This window comes from Oncorhynchus nerka, linkage group LG20 (genome assembly GCF_034236695.1).
Source record: "Oncorhynchus nerka isolate Pitt River linkage group LG20, Oner_Uvic_2.0, whole genome shotgun sequence".
Classification (NCBI taxonomy): Eukaryota; Metazoa; Chordata; class Actinopteri; order Salmoniformes; family Salmonidae; genus Oncorhynchus; species Oncorhynchus nerka.
In genome coordinates, this window is record NC_088415.1 from 82,282,228 (window position 1) to 82,298,172 (window position 15,945).

The 15,945-nt window shown below is 41.6% G+C and overlaps 1 protein-coding gene across 1 annotated transcript; it reads right to left on the minus strand.

Annotated features, from left to right (window-relative positions):
- Window positions 1–8,101: 8,101 nt before the first annotated feature.
- LOC115103257 (ribosomal protein S28) lies at window positions 8,102–13,281 on the minus strand. The gene is made up of 4 exons (XM_029624079.2): window positions 13,205–13,281; window positions 12,877–12,924; window positions 9,128–9,250; window positions 8,102–8,226 (listed from the first exon to the last, which is right to left on the minus strand). The coding sequence occupies exons 1-3, from the start codon at window positions 13,241–13,243 to the stop codon at window positions 9,128–9,130; spliced, it is 210 nt and encodes a 69-aa protein (XP_029479939.1). The 5' UTR covers window positions 13,244–13,281; the 3' UTR covers window positions 8,102–8,226.
- Between the last annotated feature and the right edge of the window lie 2,664 nt (window positions 13,282–15,945).

Here is a 15,945-nt window from a genome sequence, read left to right on the forward strand (position 1 = left end):
AGCGCCAGCTGTGCCATCAGAGTCCCCGGGTTCGCGCCCAGGCTCTGTCGTAACCGGCCGCGACCGGGAGGTCCGTGGGGCGACGCACAATTGGCCTAGCGTCGCCCGGGTTAGGGAGGGCTTGGTCGATAGGGGTGTCCTTGTCTCATCGCGCACCAGCGACTCCTGTGGCGGGCTGGGCGCAGTGTGCGCTAACCAAGGTGGCCAGGTGCACGGTGTTTCCTCCGGCGCATTGGTGCGGCTGGCTTCCGGGTTGGATGCGCACTGTGTTAACCTGTTGCTTCTACTCGGGACGCTTGCGTCCCAACTAGAGCTCTGGAAATGCAAATGCGCTACGCTAAATGCTAATAGTATTAGTTAAAACTCAAAAGTTCATTAAAATACACATGCAGGGTATCGAATTAAAGCTACACTCGTTGTGAATCCAGGCAACAAGTCAGATTTTTAAAATGCTTTTCGGCGAAAGCATGAGAAGCTATTATCTGATAGCATGTAACACCCAAAAAGACCCACAGGGGACGTAAACAAAATAATTAGCATTTCGGCGTTACACAAACCGCACAATAAAATAGAAAACATTCATTACCTTTCACCATCTTCTTTGTTGGCACTCCTAGATGTCCCATAAACACTATTTGGGTCTTTATTTCGATTAAATCGGTCCATATAAAGCCTAGATATCGTTATATGTAGACTGTGTGATAAACGAAAAAAACATTGTTTCAAAACGTAACGTCATTTTTTAAAATTCAAAAAGTCGACGATAAACTTTCACAAAACACTTCGAAATACATTTGTAATGCAACTTTAGGTATTAGTAAACGTTAATAAGCGATAAAATTCATCAGGAGGCGATGTAAAGATCATTAGCTGTCCGTCTGGAAAAATGTCAGGCTAGAAACTCAACGAAAATATCCGGTCCTAGACCATAGGAGATACGGTGCCCTGCATGTGTTTGACCAAGAAAAAACTCGAAGGGAAATGACAAGACTCTAGACACCGTGTGGCAGCTGTAGGTACTGCAACCTCAGTCAATTAATTGTGGTTCACCTTTATCAATGGGTTCAAGTAGCGCATGGATATATTTTCCCATTTTCAGTGATCAGTTTTTCCTGTGCTTTTCGATGTAAATGCCGTTCTGGTAAAGCCACAGCAGTGATTTAACCAGTTTTATAAACGTCTGAGTGTTTTCTATCCACACAGACTAAGCAAATGCATATACTATATTCCTGGCATGAGTAGCAGGGCGCTGAAATGTTGCGCGATTTTTAACAGAATGTTCAAAAAAGTAGAGGGTCGACTTAAGAGGTTAAGAAGCAGTGTGGCTTGGTTGGGTTGTGTATCGGAGGACGCATGACTTTCAACCTTCGTCTCTCCCGAGCCCGTACGGGAGTTGTAGCAATGAGACAAGATAGTAGCTACTACAAAATTAGTAGCTACCACGAAATTGGGGAGAAAAAGGGGGTAAAAATTCAACAAAAAACAAAAAAAAAAAAAAAGAACGGCCAAAGGGGCAGTGATGCAATCTACTCCAAAGATAGCCTGCAGAGTTCTGTCCTACTATCCAGGTCTGTACCCCAAAAATTTGAACTTCTACTTTTAAAAACCTACCTCTCTAAAAACAAGTCTGTCACCGTTGCCGCATGCTATAGACCACCCTCTGCCCACAGCTGTGCTCTGGACACCATATGTGAACTGATTGCCCCCCATCTATCTTCAGAGCTCGTGCTGCTAGGCGACCTAAACTGGAACATGCTTAACACCCCAGCCATCCTACAATCTAAACTTGATGCCCTCAATCTCACACAAATGATCAATGAACCCACCAGGTACCACCCCAAAGCCGTAAACACAGGCACCCTCATAGATATGATCCTAACCAACTTGCCCTCTAAATACACCTCTGCTGTTTTCAACCAAGATCTCAGCGATCACTGCCTCATTGCCTGCTTCCGTAATGGGTCAGCGGTCAAACAACCTCCACTCATCACTGTCAAACGCTCCCTGAAACACTTCAGCGAGCAGGCCTTTCTAAACGACCTGGCCGGGGTATCCTGGAAGGATATTGATCTCATCCCGTCAGTAGAGGATGCCTGGTTATTTTTTTTAAATGCCTTCCTCACCATCTTAAATAAGCATGCCCCATTCAAGAAATTTAGAATCAGGAACAGATATAGCCCTTGGTTGTCTCCAGACCTGACTGCCCTTAACCAACACAAAAACATCCTATGGCGATCTGCATTAGCATCGAACAGCCCCCGTGATATGCAACTTTTCAGGGAAGCTAGAAACCAATATATACAGGCAGTTAGAAAAGCCAAGACTAGCTTTTTCAAGCAGAAATTTGCTTCCTGCAACACAAACTCAAAAAGGTCTGGGACACTGTAAAGTCCATGGAGAATAAGAACACCTCCTCCCAGCTGCCCACTGCACTGAAGATAGGAAACACTGTCACCACCGATAAATCCACTATAATTGAGAATTTCAACAAGCATTTTTCTACGGCTGGCCATGCTTTACACCTGGCTACCCCTATCCCAGTCAACCGCACTGCACCTCCCACAGCAACTCGACCAAGCCTTCCCCATTTCTCCTTCTTCCAAATCCAGTCAGCTGATGTTCTGAAAGAGCTGCAAAATCTGGACCCCTACAAATCAGCTGGGCTAGACAATCTGGACCCTTTCTTTCTAAAAAATTATCTGCCGAAATTGTTGCCACCCCTATTACTAGCCTGTTCAACCACTCTTTCGTGTCGTCTGAGATTCTCAAAGATTGGAAAGCAGCTGCGGTCATCCCCCTCTTCAAAGGGGGGGACACTCTTGACCCAAACTGCTACAGACCTATATCTATCCTACCCTGCCTTTCTAACGTCTTCGAAAGACAAGTCAACAAACAGATTACCTACCATTGCGAATCCCACCATACCTTCTCCGCTATGCAATCTGGTTTCAGAGCTGGTCATGGGTGCACCTCAGCCACGCTCAAGGTCCTAAACGATATCTTAACCGCCATCGATAAACAATACTGTGCAGCAGTATTCATTGTCCTGGCCAAGACTTTCGACTCTGTCAATCACCACATCCTCATCGGCAGACTCGACAGCCTTGGTTTCTCAAATGATTGCCTCGCCTGGTTCACCAACTACTTCTCTGATAGAGTTCAGTCTGTCAAATCGTAGGGTCTGTTGTCCGGGCCTCTGGCAGTCTCTATGGGGGTGCCACAGGGTTCAATTATTGGACCGATTCTCTTCTCTGTATACATCAATGATGTCCCTCTTGCTGCTGGTGAGTCTCTGATCCACCTCTACACAGACGACACCATTCTGTATACTTCTGGCCCTTCTTTGGACACTGTGTTAACAACCCTCCAGGCGAGCTTCAATGCCATACAACTCTCCTTCCGTAGCCTCCAATTGCTCTTAAATACAAGGAAAACTAAATGCATGCTCTTCAACCGATCGCTGCTTGCACCTGCCCGCCTGTCCAACATCACTACTCTGGACGGCTCTGACTTAGAATATGTGGACAACTACAAATACCTAGGTGTCTGGTTAGACTGTAAACTCTCCTTCCAGACTCACATCAAACATCTCCAATCCAAAGTTAAATCTAGAATCGGCTTCCTATTTCACAACAAAGCATCCTTCACTCATGCTGCCAAACATACCCTCATAAAACTGACCTTCCTACCGATCCTGGACTTCGGCGATGTCATTTACAAAATAGCCTCCAATACCCTACTCAATAAATTGGTTGCAGTCTATCACAGTGCCATCCGTTTTGTCACCAAAGCCCCATATACTACCCACCACTGACCTGTACGCTCTCGTTGGCTGGCCCTCGCTTCATACTCGTCGCCAAACCCACTGGCTCCAGGTCATCTACAAGACCCTGCTAGGTAAAGTCCCCCCTTATCTCAGCTCGCTGGTCACCATAGCAGCACCCACCTGTAGCACTCGCTCCAGCAGGTATATCTCTCTGGTCACCCCCAAAACAAATTCTTCCTTTGGCCGCCTCTCCTTCCAGTTCTCTGTTGCCAAAGACTGGAAAAAACTACAAAAATCTCTGAAACTGGAAACACTTATCTCCCTCACTAGCTTTAAGCACCAGCTGTCAGAGCAGCTCACAGATTACTGCACCTGTACATAGCCCATCTATAATTTAGTCCAACAACTACCTCTTTCCCTACTGTATTTATTTATTTTGCTCCTTTGCACCCCATTATTTCCCTCTACTTTGCACATTCTTCCACTGCGAACCAACCATTCCCGTGTTTTACTTGCTATATTGTATTTCCTTCGCCACCATGGCCTTTTTATGCCATTACCTCCCTTATCTCACCTCACTTGCTCACATTGTATATAGATTTTTTTCTACTGTATTATTGACTGTATGTTTGTTTTACTCCATGTGTTGTTGTTGTATGTGTCGAACTGCTTTGCTTTATCTTGGCCAGGTCGCAATTGTAAATCATCTTGCCTACCTGGTTAAATAAAGGTGAAATAAAAATAAATAACTGAAGTGCTTACATACATAAAACAGTTTAGCCGGAGCTATAACAGTATCAGATTAAACACATGAATAATGGAAAAATACCTCATTGGCTGCTTATTACAGAAGGGGGGAAATCAAACTTCACACGTATTATTCCTGGCATGAATTCACACTTCATCCTTAATTATTATAATGTACCCATCCTAACATACACACTTCAACCTTTACGAACTACATCCGAAGACATGAAAATTTAGCTAACACAGCACGGGATTGCCTTCACTCCAAAGGTGTGTTGCTACAATAATAATCCCCGTTACAAAGGTTCTTAGCCACATAGTTCCGCTTGTCTTATCATTTCCACCGCATAGCGAACACGTAAACAATTCAAACAAAAAACAACGACATAGACTTACAGGTTAATTGTCAGTTACACTGACCTTCATGTCTTAAAGTAATGATGTATTGTTGTTTCTCTTTGCTTATTTGAGTTGTTCTTGCAATAATATGGACTTGGTCTTTTACCATATAGGGATATCTTCTCTGTACCCCCCTAACTTGTCACAACTGACTGGCTCAAACGCAATAAGGAAAGAAATTCCACAAATTAACTTTTAAGAAGGCACAGCTGTTAATTGAAATTCCGGGTGACAACCTCATGAAGCTGGTTGAGAGAATGCCAAGAGTATACAAAGCTGTCATCAAGGCAAAGTGTGGCTATTTGAAGAATGTCAAATATATTTTGATTTGTTTAACACTTTTTTTGGTTACTACATGATTCCATATGTGTTATTTCATAGTTTTGTCTTCACTATTATTCTACAATGTAGAAAATAGTAAAAGTAAAGAAAAACCCTTGAATGAGTAGGTGTTCTAAAACTTTTGACCGGTAGTGTAGGTCATTGTTATTTGTGTCGAGCTGTTGATCCACAGAACAGGTGCATTGCTGTACTAGTCTAGACAAGTCCTTTCTGTCATCCTTTTAACCTACTTTTCAAAATGGTTTCCACATTTGCCAAATGCCCTCTCTTAAACAAGACACAGCATTGTGATAAAGTTACATAAGAGCTCACATTGTGAAAATAATGAATCAGATAATCATTATTTACCAGAAGTCAACAAAAATCACATTTGATCAGATAAGGAGACATTCAAAAGCATGAAAGGCAATGACAGACAACGGAGTTCAGACATAAATGATTTAAAGGAATATGTGACATTTGTCACAGTATCCGGAAGCATAATAATGTCACTCAAGATCAATTTAGATGACATTCATAAATGACCATAGCACAAACAGTACGTACATCTACAGTAGTTGTTGGAAATAGGTCAGACGTAAGAGATAGGCTACAGAATAGACTGTGTTCACCAACAACCAACCTGAGGTGTTGAAAAGGTACACAGCAAAAGGAATACTTTGAAATCACTCAAACTGCCCACTGAGACTGGAATTCAAACCAGCACTGCAGAAAAATACTGTTAGTGCACTTCACAACTTCAGTCACTGTTTAGTGTGTGAAACAATCCAAAACACACTTGCATTTTGATGAAAAGTTGTATTTTTTTGAAGTCTTTTGAATGTTTGCTTGTATCTGGCCCTAAATATTGCAAACAGGGAGGTTGAGTTCTGTATGGTAGTGATTTTTCATGTAACAAATTGGTGTAAAAATAACTCTGTGGCAGTAAACAAAATTCCATCTGGAGACCACACTGAAAATAGTCCTCCTGGAATTAAACTAGGAACGATGCTTCCCTCTACTGGACATTTCATCATTACAAATAACTCCAACAGCACCAATAGGGTAGTTTCGTGACATGTTAGAACTATTTGGCAACTCATGTTGCTAAAACAACCTGCAGACAGAAAATGGTTTAAACTTCCGCAATGATAGTTTGTCAATAAACATTCAAAAATAAAAGGGTAGGCTAAATGTTTGCAGAAATTATAGTAAATAAGATTTGAGCATAAAGTATTTGATTTAAGATTCTGGAGCACTGAAACTCTACATTTGAGTATGGCTAAGGGCTATAAGGACAAGCTAAAAAATAGAACACGTCTACCCTGAAGAAAGCTAGTCCATACAGCAACACATTAGGGCAGGGTTTACCACTGTCCTGGTGCCACCCCTGGGTGCGTTTTAGTTTTTGCCGTACACTACACAACTGCTTCAAACAATCAAAGCGTGATGAGTGTTATTTGAAACAGCTGTGTAGTGCTAGGGCAAAAACATGCACCCAGGACAGTTTGGAAAACCCTGAACAAGGGAATTTAGGAAATGTTTGGCACTTGCCATTAACACTGATACGATTGATAGACTATCCTCTCATAGTCTGTTTAACAAAATTGGATACATCAATGTCAGCACGATACTGTAGTATGGTGTCAGGAATATCCCCTTTCATAGGCCAATACCCTATGTTACGACAGCCTTCCTTACCTGAAGTCAACCCTGATGATGTAAAAGGATAGGTGAAGTCTATCATGCCACCCTGATCCCACGAGCTTACACCAGTGAAACAATTGTGTAAGCTCGTGAGATCACGGTGGTTTGCGAGGCTACAATGCTCTACAATCATTCTAGATATTGGAGCAGTAAAGGACTTTAAGATTAGGTCAGGCAACAAAACCCAGCCGAACTGAAACAGCAAAGGGTTCCATGATGTACAAACTGATATCACATTTACATTTACATGTAAGTCATTTAGCAGACGCTCTTATCCAGAGCGACTTACAAATTGGTGCATTCACCTTATGACCTCCAGTGGAACAGTAGTGCATCTAAATCTTTTCAGGGGGGGGTGAGAGGGATTACTTTATCCTATCCTAGGTATTCCTTAAAGAGGTGGGGTTTCAGGTGTCTCCGGAAGGTGGTGATTGACTCCGCTGTCCTGGCGTCGTGAGGGAGTTTGTTCCACCATTGGGGGGCCAGAGCAGCGAACAGTTTTGACTGGGCTGAGCGGGAACTGTACTTCCTCAGTGGTAGGGAGGCGAGCAGGCCAGAGGTGGATGAACGCAGTGCCCTTGTTTGGGTGTAGGGCCTGATCAGAGCCTGGAGGTACTGAGGTGCCGTTCCCCTCACAGCTCCGTAGGCAAGCACCATGGTCTTGTAGCGGAGCACCAAATATTTCAATCAAATGACCATACAATATTTCTACAGTGGCACTGGTCCACTGCGTACTCCTATAGTCCAAGTACAGGCTTGAAGTTCATCCATGCCCCACCTACCCACCCCTGTAGATCTGAAACAATTAATAGGTGTAAGCAACATGGTGAAGATTTCATCCAATCCAATTCTTTGAAATCTACCCAGGGGGCATGTTTCAGTTTGAAATTCAAAAGCAGCAGAACATTCCAGAGACAATTTAAAGTACATCACATGGTTCCAGTGATGACAGCTTCTACTTCATTCCCTGCACCTCAAATTCAGCACCTGTATTTTTTTGCAGTACTAGGTGTGAATTGTATGTCGTAATAGGATAATCCAAATGACAAGTTGGCATTAATACTATATTCTAGAAAAGAGAGTACATTAAAATAAACTACCAAGTACAGATCTCAGAACACGTCTACACATGTCTGCCATTGAACAGAAAAATGACAAATCTTCAACTTGAACAACATTTTATTTCATTAACTTTGCACAAGTGAGATGTGGGGCCATTTTCAGGTGTACTGATGGGGTGTCATCTCCACAGGCTTTCGTTTGGCATCTCACATCTTCCCCGGCCACTGCAAGGAAAGAGGTGGGAATGTATTAATTTATGCACATAGCTACCACCTTGAAAAAGCTAAATAACAGACCCAAGGACACAATACTAACATGACCTCAACTTGTCCCTGGGATGATACACCAGTGTAGAACTGAATGATTTCCCAGTCCACCTACACCATTATTTACATACTATGAAGCAGTAATTTTAGTGGTTGTAGTGAGTTCCCTCAAGGGCCATGATGCCAAGAACATTACATCAGTGAGTGTACTTGCACTGGTGGCAGTCTAAAAGCCCTACTTGGGCTCCCGAGTGACATAGTGGTCCAAGGCACTGCACCCGTGTTAGAGGCGTCACTACAGACACCCTGGTTCGATTCTAGGCTGTATCAAAACCAGCCGTGATTGGGAGTCCCATAGGGTCGGCGCACAATTGTCCCAGCGTCATCCGGGTTTGGCTGGTTTAGGCCTTCATTGTAAATAAGAATGTTCTTAACTGACTTGCAGTTGTGTTTATTTATTTTTTATTTAACTGCGTCTCAGTACCATGATTAACTGAACCAGGTGTTATAAGATTAAAGCAAAACCGTGTGCACACAACTGCTTTCTAGGAGTACATTTGAAGGCCCTTACTATACTTGAAATCTAAGTTCAGGTTAAAAGAAAAAAATTCAGTCTAACATTTTTTTGCAATCTTTTTCAAGTATTCCCCCAATAAAAAAAAAAAGTAATACGGTTGTTTCTACATAACAAAAGGTATGAAATTATTCCAAATACAATTTTGTTTTGGGCTTACTTGAGGTCAATTTGCAGTGTAAAACTTATAATTATGTTTAGGCTGCCCCACTATCTGCCCTGACAAATCGGCCCGTGGCTTAATCTAGTTGCCTGCTCAAGCTTTGTATGAACAATAGTACACACCTATCGTAGCCTCCTGGCTTCCCTTTCAGACTCCAGAAGTGTCAACACATCGCCTTCTCTGACTGGCCCCTTCACATTCCTGATGATGGACCGGTTGCTGTCATCCATGAACTCCACACGGACCTGAAAGAGAAAGGCAGGATACATTAGAACAGGGTTTCACCAAACTAGGGCTTGCATGAGAATCTGCGCTTGGTTCACAGAACCAAGGTTAAGTCAATAACCTCCGGTAGCTGCTAGATGCGGCCGTAATAAACAGTGGTTTTAGTTTTATTCCTACAAAAACTTTTGAACGGTTTAAGCTACAAAATATGACCCATCACGGAAAGACTTTGGAACGAGTGCGTAACGTTTCCCTCTACTATGGACAAGACCTTAGAACCGAGTGGACAAGACCAGGCACTAAAGCAGACTGGCGGAAAACAAAGATGTTATTTTCTACACAGAAGATCATACAACATTGCCCGACACCAATACCGTCGATGCATTTCAGTCACTTTACACCAACCATACTGTTGCCAGACTGAAATAATGTCAGACTGATTTGTAATAGACTCATAGCTCTCAAAAAAAGTAAACATGGACTGTTGATTACTTTTAAATCAAATTAACATTGGGGTCATGATTTACAGTTAAAACCATAACTTGGGTGTTAACATCCATCGTTTGTCGCGTCACCTGTGATAAATCGTTTACATGTTTTCAAATTCACGTTTCGCCACCCCCATTTCCACGGCGAGTGCCCGACGCCGTTTGCCGAGGCTGTGTGAGTGTGAAGCATCTAATTTGCATTGTAATACATAAATTGTTACAAACTGTAAAGCATGAACAGGACCGTAGCTTACTGGGCTTAAATTACTGTAATGTATTTGTACTGCATAATATCTTAATTAAATGTATATTTCATAAAGACCTGTCTGCAACCTTTGACAGGGACCTAAATATTATTTAAATCAGATCCCATCTGAAAAGTGTTGTGAACTGGTGCATTTGTATCAATCCATTGACAGTTGCCAACTACACCGAACATAATTTAGACCCCAATCTATGGATTTCACATCACTGGGAAAACAGATATGCATCTGTTGCTCACGGATACCTTAAAAAAGGGGGAAATGGTAGAGGCGGGGATCAGAAAACCAGTCAGTACCTTGTGTGACCACTTGCCTCATGCAGTGCGACGTAGCCTTTGCATAGAATTGATCATACCATTGATTGTGGCCTGTGGAATGTTGTCCCACTCCTATTCAATGGCTGTTTGAAGTTTCTGGATATTGGCAGGCACTGGAACGCTCTTTCGTACAAGTCGACCAATTAATCAGCATGGCCGATTAATTAGGGCCGATTTGATATTTTCATAACTGCATGGCAGGCTGACCACCTGTTACGCGCGTGCAGCAAGGAGCCTAGGTAAGTTGCTAGCTAGCATTAAACTTATCTTATAAAAAACCTTAACATAATCACTAGTTAACTACACATGGTTGATGATATTACTAGTTTAACTAGCTTGTCCCGCGTTGCAAATTATCAAAGCGGTGCCGTATCCTCGAATCACAGCCTACTTCGCCAAATGGGTGAAGATTGAAGATTTAACAAGCGCATTCGCGAAATCGCGCATTCGCGAAAAAAGCACCGCAATTAATTTGCCAAAATTTTACATAATTATGACAACATTGAAGGTTGTGCAATATAACAGCAATATTTAGACTTATGGATGACACCTGCTCGATAAAATACACAAAAGTTGCGTATTTCACTGAACGAATAAACGTTTTGTTTTCGAAATGATAAGTCTTTAATATGGTCAAATCTGGAAACTAAGGCTTGTATTTCTGTGTGTTTATTATATTATAATTAAGTCAGATTTAAAATTTGGTAGAGCAGTCTGAGCGGTGGTAGGCATCAGGAGGTTCTTAAGCATTCATTCAAACAGCACTTTCCTGCGTTTGCCAGCAGCTCTTCGCAATGCTTGAAGCACAGCGATGTTTATGACTTCAAGCCTATCAACTCCCGAGATTAGGCTGGCAATACTATAGTGTATAAGAACATCCAATAGTCAAAGGTATATGAAATACAAATGGTAGAGAGAAATAGTCCTATAACAACAACTACAACCTAAAACGTATTAACTGGGAATATTGAACTCTCATGTTAAAAGGAACCAAATGCTTTCATATGTTCTGAGAAAGGAACTTAAACCGTAAGCTTTTTTTACATGGCACATATTGCACTTTTACTTTCTTCTACAACAGTTTTTGCATTATTTAAAACAAATTGAACAGGTTTCATTAAGATTTTTTATTTATGTATTATATTAAGTTTAAAGTGTTCATTCAGTATTTTTGTAATTGTCATTATTACAAATATATATATAAAAAAGACGATACCGATTAATCGGACTATATATATATATATACACACGTTTATTCATTCATGCCGCATTCACATGCTCTACTATATATATATATATAAGTCCGATTAACCGGTATCGCCTTTTTTCGGCCCCCCAATAAATCGGTATCGGCATTGAAAAATCATAATCGGCCGACCTCTAATCCAGAAAATTCCAAACATGCTCAACAGGTGACATTGCCTGGTGAGTATGCAGGCCATGGAAGAACTGGTACCTTCTCAGCTTCCATAAATTGTGTACAGATCCTTGCGACATAGGGCCGTGCATTATGAAACATGGCGACGGATGAATGGCACGACAACGGGCCTCAGGATCTCATCACGGTATCTCTGTGCATTCAAAATTACCATTGATAAAATGCAATTGTGTTAGTTGTCCGTAGCGTCCAATACCCATACCATAACCCCACCATGGGACACTGTTCACATCAGCAAACCACTCGCCCACACAACGTCTGCCATCTGCTCGGTACAGTTGAAACCAGTTCTCATCTGTGAAAAGCACACTTCCAGCGCCAGTGGACATCGAAGGTGATCATTTGCCCACTCAAGTCGGTTACGACGCCAAACTGCAGTGAGGTCAAGATCCTGGTGAGCTCGAGGAGCATGCAGATGACCTTCCCTGAGACAATTTGACAGTTCTTCAGTTGTGCAAAACCAGTTTCATCAGCTACTGGGTGACTGGTCTCAGACCATGCTGCAGGTGAAGAAGCCAGATGTGGAGGTCCTGGGCTATCGTGGTTACACGTGGACTGCGGTTGTGAGGCTGTTTTAGAGTGGACCTTTGTCCCCAGCACAAAGTGCACCGTGTAATTATCATGCTGTTTAATCAGCCTCTAGATATGCCACACCTGTGACGTGGATGGATTACCTTGACAAAGGAGAAATGCTCCCTAACAGGGATGTAAACAAATGCGTGCGCAACATTTGAGAGAAGTAAGCTTTTTGCACGTATGGAACATTTCTGGGATATTGTATTTCAGCTCATGAAACATGGAATCAACACTTTACATGTTGGGTTTATATTTATTTTTGTTCCGTGTATTTTCTCAGGGTTGAGACGTACAACATCTGTCATTACTTTGGATTTTCCGTGAAATGCTACATAGCTAGCTGGCCGACTAGTGACCTCAAATGCCATCAACAGTTTACCTATAAATGACCATCTTATACATTAGCATGTAGCATAGCCAGAAGAACTACAGAATGTGAGCGCTCAAGGATTAGTTTTCTGCACAATAGGTCACCATTAGCTAACTTAACATTCTTCTCAACTGATTGAGTTGGCTAGAAAGCCAAAACCTTAAAGTTCGCTTTTTCAGAATGTAGTAACATACCTGGGTACACTGTCCCTGGGAACCCGTTCTCCCGAGCACCTTGGTGACCTGGAGAAGAAATTGAAACAGAGAATTACACAACCGAGGTAACGAGAGGGGGGTAAACTAAAGAGCCTGTTCTAACTATCGAGTTGTTAGCTACAGTAACTAGCAAATGGCTGCTGTAGCACTCCCAGCACGCGCAGGCCACCGAGCAATGAGGACCGCTACGTTCAAGTATAAACGTGGTAGTAACTTACCAAAAATGAGCTCAAATGAAACTATTAGTATTTACGATTTTAAATATTCATATATTTAAGATATTTCACAAAGGATTGGGTTTTCTTACTCTAGCAAGCTTGATCGGCTGCACGCGGCTGGCATCCATATTGTCAGGTTAGACCGGAAAGGAAGTCACGTGGTGCGCAGTACAGTATATATTCAAGCTGTGATACAAAATATTTTAACCTCTTAATAAATCGACACACTTTATATTTTATTTATATTATACCTGACCTGCGTTTTAAAACAAATCTCCCTGAATTAAAAACATCGCCTATGTAAAATAAGTGTACATTTCCAGTTCCGGTAAACTGGTTCATCTATGCCTCATTCACATGCTCTACTATGAAACTGAACTAGGAAACGCTGACATTTCCTACATGTTAAATGTTTATAGTAATACATGTGCTGCGTTCAGCCAGTTAGCATGTCGGACATTTCCGAGTTTTGACTAGCACTTGAAAGCGGCAACATAAATATTTTATTACCTCTGTTTCATTCTACTCCGTAAAATAGGGAGTGGGGGAACTGAGAAGCACCATCTCTGATTATATGAATAATCAATGTGCTGACTTTGATTTCTAATGATAGTTGTATAATAAAATGTTATATTATAGGTATATTTTAAAATAGCAAAGACAAAGCCTGAAACTAATTAAAGCATTGTGTGGAGTATTTGACATTGATAGAAAGTAGAATTTCAAAGGACTAGACATAACAAATCCATTTGTAATGACACAAATATACAGTACATCAATAAAAATGTTTAGGCTTCTACTGGACAACAGTAGTAGCCTATATTGGCTTTTGTTATGCTAATGTAAATCGGTGCATAAGCCCATTATTACCCTAAACCAGGGTTCCCCAATTGATGGCCCGCAGGCCAAATTTGTCCCACAAATGATTTTATGTGGCCCAAGTTTTCTGAGCAAAAATACACTGAACAAAAATATACATGCAACATGCAAGAATTTCAAAGATTTTGTTGAATTACAGTTAATGTAAGGAAATCAGTCAATTTAAATAAATTAAGCCATACACATCGATGGATTTTACATGACTGGGAATACAGTCATTTGAGCTTTTATTTCTTTCATCACATTCCCAGTGTGTCAGAAGTTTACATATACTCAATTAGTATTTGGCAGCATTGCCTTTGAATTGTTTAACTTGGGTCAAATGTTTTGGGTAGCCTTCCACAAGCTTCCCAGAATAGGTTGGGTGAATTTTGGCCCATTCCTCCTGACACTGCTGGTGTAACGGAGTCAGGTTTGTAGGCCTCCTTGCTCGCACAGGCTTTTTCAGTTCTGCCCACAAATTTTCTATAGTATTGAGGTCAGGGCTTTGTGATGGCCACTCCAATACCTTAACTTCATTGTCCTTGAGCCATTTTGCCACAACTTTGGAAGTATGCTTGGGGTCATTGTCCATTTGGAAGGCCCATTTGCGACCAAGCTTTAACTTCCTGACCGACGTCTTGAAATGTTGCTTCAATATATCCACATAATTTTCCTTCCTCATGCCATCTATTTTGTGAAGTGCACTAGTCCCTCCTGCAGCAAAACACCCCCACAACATGATGCTGCCACCCCCGTGCTTCACGGTTGGGATGGTGTTCTCCGGCTTGCCTCTTTTTCCTCCAAACATAACGATGGTCATTATGGCCAAACAGTTCTATTTTTGTTTCATCAGACCAGAGGACATTTCTCCAAAGGTACGGTCTTTGTCCCCATGTGCACTTGCAAACCGTAGTCTGGCATTTTTATGGCAGTTTTGGAGCAATGGCTTCTTCCTTGCTGAGCGACCTTTCAGGTTATGTCGATATAAGACTCGTTTTACTGTGGATATAGATAATTTTGTACCGGTTTCCTCCAGCATCTTCACAAGGTCCTTTGCTGTTGTTCTGGGATTGATGTGCACTTTTCACACTAAATTACGTTCATCTCTAGGAGACAGAACGCATCTCCATCCTGAGCGGTATGACGGCTGCGTGGTCCCATGGTGTTTATACTTGCATATTATTGTCTGTACAGATGAACATGGTACCTTCAGGTATTTGGAAATTGCTCCCAAGGATGAACCAGACTTGTGGATGTCTACAATTGTTTCTGAGGTCTTGGCTGATTTATTTTGATTTTCCCATGATGTCAAACAAAGAAGCACTGAGTTTGAAGGTAGGCCTTGGAATACATCCACAGGTACACCTCCAATTGACTCAAATGATGTCAATTAGCCTTTCAGAAGCTTCTAAAGGCATGACATCATTTTCTGGAATTTTCCAAACTGTTTAAAGGCACAGTCAACTTAGTGTATATAAACTTTTGACCCACTGGAATTGTGATTCAGTGAATTATAAGTGAAATAATCTGTCTGTAAACAATTGTTGGAAAAATTACTTGTGTCATGCACAACGTAGATGTCCTAACCAACTTGCCAAAACTGTAGTTTGTTAACATGAAATTTGTGGTTGAATTAATGACTCCAACCTAAGTGTATGTATACTTCTGACTTCAACGGTGTATATCTCAACCAACTGCATTCTAGTGAAAGGATCTTGTTAGGTAAGGACGGCCAACAGAAGTCAGAAAGCAGTCTTTGTCCTCGAGTGATGTATATTAGAACCAATCAGAAAGACGGAAAGTAAGCTGGTTCAGAAGCCAGTTTAATACAAAATGTTATTTTAGCAAATTTGTCTAACTGCTCTTAAAACCAATGTAACACTACATTAACTTCCGGGTTGGAGCGAGCGGTCGCATCCGCACTTCGGTCCGCAGGTAGTATAACTTTTCATTACATTTCATTACATTT

What these genes read in the sequence shown, in the direction of transcription:
- LOC115103257 (XM_029624079.2), bottom strand. Translation starts at nt 13,243, where the DNA reads ATGGATGCCAGCCGCGTGCAGCCGATCAAGCTTGCTAGA. An exon ending in AGCCGATCAAGCTTGCTAGA is followed by an intron (nt 12,925 to 13,204) that starts GTAAGAAAACCC and finishes TTTCTTCTCCAG; the next exon opens with GTCACCAAGGTGCTCGGGAG. An exon ending in CCCAGGGACAGTGTACCCAG is followed by an intron (nt 9,251 to 12,876) that starts GTATGTTACTAC and finishes TTTCTCTTTCAG; the next exon opens with GTCCGTGTGGAGTTCATGGA.